At 45.8% G+C, this 6454-nt stretch overlaps 1 protein-coding gene across 1 annotated transcript; it reads right to left on the bottom strand.

Moving 5' to 3' along the window:
- Positions 1 to 4702: 4702 nt before the first annotated feature.
- CHST14 (carbohydrate sulfotransferase 14) lies at positions 4703 to 6453 on the bottom strand (the record flags this gene model as incomplete). The annotated part of the gene is made up of 1 exon (XM_026073180.1): positions 4703 to 6453. A coding segment is annotated over one exon (969 nt), but the record flags the coding sequence as incomplete, so codon positions are not given.
- Between the last annotated feature and the right edge of the window lies 1 nt (position 6454).

Genomic DNA, 6454 nt, shown 5'->3' with positions numbered 1-6454 from the left:
GCATCACAACGGGAAGGTTCGTGCCCCTGCTCCTGCTTTCTTTTTTCTTTTTTTTAAATAAAAAAGGTCTTCACGAAGCTAGGTGGCATTGGTTTGGCTTCATCTCCAAATAAACTCTGCCCAATAAACTGAGACAAACTTTTCTGCTGTTGCAAAAGAAAAAGCACACTGCTCACCCACAGGCTGCTGCATGAAGGGCTGGGGTTTTTAATCGGTGGTGGCCAGATAAGGGGAAAGCTCTGGTTTTATTTTAATAGGTCTTTGAATTTTTATAATGCCTCGGTTCAGGGTTTTCATAAGATTTTACCATTTACTTCAGCACCACTGACTGGCAGGGAAGTTGGTTATTTCTGCAAAGCCGTAGGAAAAAGTCCACAGGAAACAGGAAAAAAACTGCAGCATGTGCCACAAAGCTAGAGTGTCGAGCCCGAAAAGGACCATGTTTCCAATCCTTTTCATTCTGCAAGCAGCTGAACTGGCCTCCATTCTGAAATCCGGAGACGCCAGGCTGCAGATGTCAAAGGCTGGCTCACTCAACGCCCCTTGGCACCGGCTCTGGCACTGCTCCCAGCRGCCGGCACGCTCTCCCCAACCAACTGGGGCAAAACCGTTTCTTCTGCATGCCAGAAAGTCAGCGTTGCATTGCAAAAAGCCAGCTCATCGGATCTTAGGTATGGGGAAACGAGGCTTGCCAGGCCTAATAAAAATAGAAAGGTAAACAAGAAGACCCAGGAAACAAGATTTTTGGACCATTAAGGGTATCTGACCCATCCCGGTCTCTTGTCCAGACACCGTGGGATACCAAACAAGCAGATTCAAATGCTGAAAATCAAAGCAGAGAGCTCACTTTTCCCCAACAGTCGTAGTCTAAGTGTAATCTTGAAAGCATTAAAAATGCTGACTTGATGATGTGCTGTAATTATTTAAACAACAGGACACACGGCCCAGGGATCGATTTCCCATGCTGCTCAGAAAATGCTCTAAGCTGGTTAACCGTGAGGAAACAGAGACCTTCCCTCCCACGTGCAGAGGTCTTACTGCACACCACTGGTCATTTTTTATGGAAATGCTCAGAGCGACAATAATTCCATCATTTCAGACACCAGGGTCCTTTTCCATTTGTCATTAAGMGACTGAATGTATGAGTTTCATTTCATAGCGGGGGATTGCCTATATGGGGCTTTTCCATGTGAGCAAGTCAATCAATCTAAAGCGTAATGCACGAACTATTAGAAATAACCAGCTTGTATAAATAACCCAGATTGTATATTAAAAAAAAATCATAATGACAGGACTGAACACACACCAAGCATGACTCTATCTGCAGATGAACCGTGTCATGACCTAGGTATTTGGCAGCATAAAACCGGGAAACCAGAGCCTGACCTGACAGAAGAGGTTTGTCCCTGCTGGACTCTTCATCTGTTGTCTTCTCTGATCACTGTATTTCTTGGGAGAGTGATTAAAGCATCTGTAAAACCTTGGACATTTCCCTCTAACTAGCTGCAATCAATTGTTTTGGAGCAGGTTCTTAAGCATGCTTTTGAGATGGTCTCTGCAGGCTTTCTCAGAGCATCAGGGTGACGCAGCTGGCCAAGATGCTTGATTTGCTTTGCCAGCGCTGCCTCACGGCCAAATGAGCTGGGAGCAAGAAAAGGATGCACTAAAACACATTCTTTTGCTCTGCTCTGGTGGCAACTGATTAGCAGGTACAAGAGGAACTAGGAGAGGAGGAATAAATAAAACTGATGAGTATATAAAATGCTTTTTTTTTTTTCTTTAGGCAAGCAGGCTCAAAAGGGACTCATAGCAAATTCAAATAAAATATCCTTCTGATAATTTAGAGGGATGTTTTCAGAAGCTCTCCATATAATGAGGAACTACTGAGATGTCTCCATGTACCTTTGCATGCTTCTATAGGGCAAAAATTAGCGCTTCAGGGCACAGCCTTCTGGCTTTTCAAGCCCGACCAAGTCAAGGAGGAAGCAACTTCCAGGGGCTTCCCACATCTTTCCCCATGCGAGCATCACTAATGAGTTGTGAAAGGGAATGATTTCCTCGGGTTCACTGGAAGCCTTCAGATGGTGCGTCAGAAATGCATGTTTGCTGCCAGCTCCCTGCGGTGGCAACGCTAGGGCTCAGCACCAAAACCCAGCTGGCGCACGCTGCTGGTTTCTCTAGTTTTATGGCTCCTTGAATAAGCGGTGCAGCCCTATCTGTGGGCACAGGGGGAATTTCGTGGCTGGCTTCCCAGGATCGCAGCTGGCCGCTGCCAGCCTGGGGCAGGGCACAGGCCGGGCAAAACGGATGCAGCTTTGGGACTGCCAGCCAGGAGGTGGAAAGGCAGAAAAAGAAGAGCTTTTGATGGTACCGTAGAGTAACCAGCAAGGAGAGCTGCCAACCTGGACCAGGCCCAGAAAGAAGCAATGTTAAACACAGCTTGATCGAACTGAAAGAGTTAATGGCTTTATGGTTACCTCCTCCCAGTTTGTACTGGAGCTCGTATAAAATCCCCCCTCCTGTCTGCTTTTGCATACATTTCCTGTTGCTCCACTCTCTAGGACCCTGCAGAAGATGGCTGGATCCTGCTCTGTGCTTCTTGCCTTGAGCAATCGCTGTCAGCTACAGAATTTGCTCCTGGTTTCTTCTGCACCAGGGAAACACTTCACAAAAGAAAGAAATGATACAGCTGCTAAGGGAAATATTTTTTTTTTTCTTCTACTTGACCAAAAAAATTTCTTGGGAAATGGTATTTTTTGCCCATGGATAAAATGAACAGGAACGACCACCAATTGAAACCTAAGTGATTTCTTCATATTTGCATTTGGCGGATCACAACTGGCTGACTCATGGCATATAGATAAAAAAATCCAAGAAAGCCTGTGACCCTGATCAAGTAAGAGAAATTGGGCTTGGACGCACATGGCAGAAATATCTCCCCCCCGCCCTCTGCTTATGGGACACTCTTCCACAGGCCACACATTTTTGCTACGTGTGTGGCAAATTTCTGCTCGAGCTGTAAGGACCATCGTGGTGCATGCAGGTTTTGCCTGCATTAAAATGTTGCTTGTGGGAGGCTACAAGAAGGTGAGAGAAGGCTATTTTCTCTTATTTGAAGAGAAACAGGCAATCAGTGATATCCAGTAAGAGGAGAGAGTCAAAGGAAAGCAAAATCCTTCTGTGCGCAGAAATTAGATTAAGGAGACCAGAGAAGAAAAAGCTAATCCAGAGAACAGAAACTGCAGCAGATCAAACAAGCAAGCACCGCAAACCTTTAAAACTATAGAAAAATAAACATTTAATTAAAAACCCAATAGCGAAACGAGTAGGAAACGTTCCCTCAGCCTCCCAGATGCAGACAGTGATAGCCGATCCGAACTCGATTATTCCGAGTTAGAGAGACCTGAAGGTCAAATTTAATTAAAACTCAGTTCGTCCCATGGTTGGCATCTGTTTTGCAGAATCATATCAAATCAAATCAAATTCCCAACTAAAATCGGGTGCATTTGGCTGGAGAACAAGCCAGATACCCCTGGGTGAATTCGGTGATCCCAACAGCGGGACCCAGACATTCCCATGCTGGCACGGAAATCAGTGAGAACAGGCAGGAACTGTGCAGGTCACAGCTTAGTCACGCAGAGATCACGATTTCACCGGGGGATTTTACAGCCAAGGTACATCTATCGAGTTGCTCGGGTCATGCCCCAGGCAGGATTTTTCATCCTGCCGCTTTGAGTTTGCCAGGTTATGGTCCCATGCCCTTTCTTCGGATAATTTCGGAGGCCCCACTGTGATGAAAGGTACCACCGCACACACACAGAGAGCTAGCACTGCCACAAGCACCTGGGAGACGGCAAATTTTCAGCAATTCTAAAGAAAATTAAGTTTCCTTTCCCCTTAAAGAGATCTCGGGAAGCCACCAGCACTCTGCTGGGTCTATAAACCATCTGTACTGCTTCATGTTAACGCCACAGCAATTAGGCACCTATTTTATTGCTTACTACTGCTTTTCATCAAATCACCTGTATCATACGATTGTTTTGCTGTTCTGCTCACTTGTGTTTCTTTCTCCACTTGTTACCTCTGGTCTGACTCTTAAAAAATTATTCAAGACAGGAACCGCCTATATGTAGTGACGGTGGTGTATGCAGTGGCCTAGCACAATGTGTAAAAGGCCTCTCACTGCCGCCAGAATACAAATAAATACTAACACTGAAGGAAAAGCACTAAGCAACAGGCTAATTTATATAGACATTTTATTAAAAATGAGGACACAGCTTCCCTAGGAACAACATCGTACAGTATCTTCCAAGCTTTTGCAATGTAACAGTCATAATTAAATACAAGTAGCTACCGAAATGGTGTGCACATCTATTGAAGAAGGAGAACTAATCATCCAATTTCAGTTGTTTCAAATGTGGCTGGAGAAGGTATTTTTCCACGGAGGTTTGCATGAATGTGGGCACACAAACATTCCCAGAGGCTGTAAGCATATAAGTTATTTTGGTTGTTGTTCTCTGTCATAAAAGCTAGGATTCTTTTTATCTTATCAGAAGTCTGTATTGCTTTAAGTTGAAGGGAAATGGAAGAACAAATTGTTAGGACTCGATGTTGCACGAAATACACTTTGCTGGGTAAATAATTGGTACTTTCAAATCCTAAATCACAGCAAATAAGACAAAGAGTCTTTTTATTGTCTTATCACTGGTTTTATTTAAATGCTAAAAAAAAAAAGAAAAGTATTACTACTGTCACAAAACCAGACTCATTTAACCACCATCTACAGATGAGAAAATAACGGATAGTAGGGCCTAGCTTACAAAAGCCTTTTTTCCTATTCCCTCCCCAAAACCTACCTCCAGTCTCATCTAGGAACAGTTTTAACTGCCCTGGAGTAACTTTTAGAGCATCAAGTACTATATTAGGTTCTGTCTGTGATTCAGCCAGCCAGTATGAAACACAGAAATGGAAGAAAAATACTTTGCACTTAAAATATGGCTGTTTCTTGATTTTTGGGGGATATTTTCTGTGTCATGCCATAAAAAGAATTTTAAACAAAATAGATATACAAAAGCTATTGTGCTTAATTCAGCGGCATATGTACACATTAAAATTGGAACAGTAAAAAGATTAAAAGGTATTCTAGTAGAAAAGGCAATATATAACATTCAATATAAAAAGTGTTTCAAAAGTATAAAATTTGGAATTAATGCATAGAACAGAGTGTTTCATTGACCCTGAAGCAACGTATTATTCATAGAAATGGTTATATTAGAAAATGCTTGCAGCGTAGATCGGGTCTACGCCAGGTCCTGAAACAAAGCTGACAAAAAGCCCTTTATGTCAGTCTAACTGCTTTCACTAGTGTCAAAACATAGTTACAAAAACCAACAGAGCGATCAAAAAAATCCACATTGYACATCGCAGAGTGCCTCCCTGTACCAGCAAAACCGTATTTGGGGATCCCCTGCAGCAGGAAAAAGCTCATTGCCTGCAAAATTCGCTGGTTATGTTTGGAAGAGGATAGGCAAACAAGGAAAAATCCAGGATGTATTTTGGCAGCAGTTCTTTTATAAGCCTGCGCTGAGTATTGCATAGATAGTAATGTAGCGTCTCTGCTGTCACGGGCTTGTACCACGACTGTCTTTCCGGGAAGCGGATGAAAGAGGGCGACTGCACTTGCTCGAGCACATAGTTGGCATCCGCGTTGAGCCTTTCGTACGAGCCAATGAAATCGTACCGCACCGCGCAGGGCTGACACAGGTTGTAGATGGGCATCCAGTGCTCGTTCATGCGCTCAGCCTCCTCGTCCAGCAGGTACCGCAGAAACTCGGAGAAGGTCACGTCGTCGCCCGCGGACTGCCCCCCGTTCTTGCGGTACCGCCTCACTATCTCCACGCCGTACTTGAGCTGGTATTCCTTGATTTCTCCGAATTTATTCCGATAGGCCGACAGGAGCCTCTCCATTGGGTTTCGCACAAAGATGAACTTGTAGTAGTTCTTCAGCCGGTAGCTGATCTCGTCGGGCTTCATGTCRCCAAGGAAGACCAGGTCGCTCTTGTGGTCCATCTTGAGCTTGACATCGACGCTCTCCAGTGCCCCGTCCAGGACCTTGAGGATGCGCTTCCAGTTGGAGCAGGCCACCTTGGGGACGTAGCAGTAGAGGAAGCGGTACTTGTCGCTGACCAGGAGGTGCTTGAGGACGGTCCTCCGCTGGCCGGGAGGCAGGTCCCAGACGCTGCGGGGCATGGCCCGCCGTCYGCACACGGTGCGGATGGTGCGGTTGCGGGTGTCCTGCAGCACCTGGTGCTCCAGGTCGCCGCCATCCGCTGCGGCCACCGCCACCCGCCGCCGCGGGGGCTCGCCGCCCGGGTGCAGTGGCGGCGGCCTCACCTCGGCCAGGATGCCCCTCTCGATCATGAGCAGCAGCCCGCTGGAGGCCACGATCACGGCG

The sequence above is a fragment of the Apteryx rowi genome, unplaced genomic scaffold (assembly GCF_003343035.1).
Source record: "Apteryx rowi isolate R43461 unplaced genomic scaffold, aptRow1 scaffold_363, whole genome shotgun sequence".
Taxonomy (NCBI): domain Eukaryota; kingdom Metazoa; phylum Chordata; class Aves; order Apterygiformes; family Apterygidae; genus Apteryx; species Apteryx rowi.
This window is presented reverse-complemented; position numbering and strand designations above follow the sequence as displayed.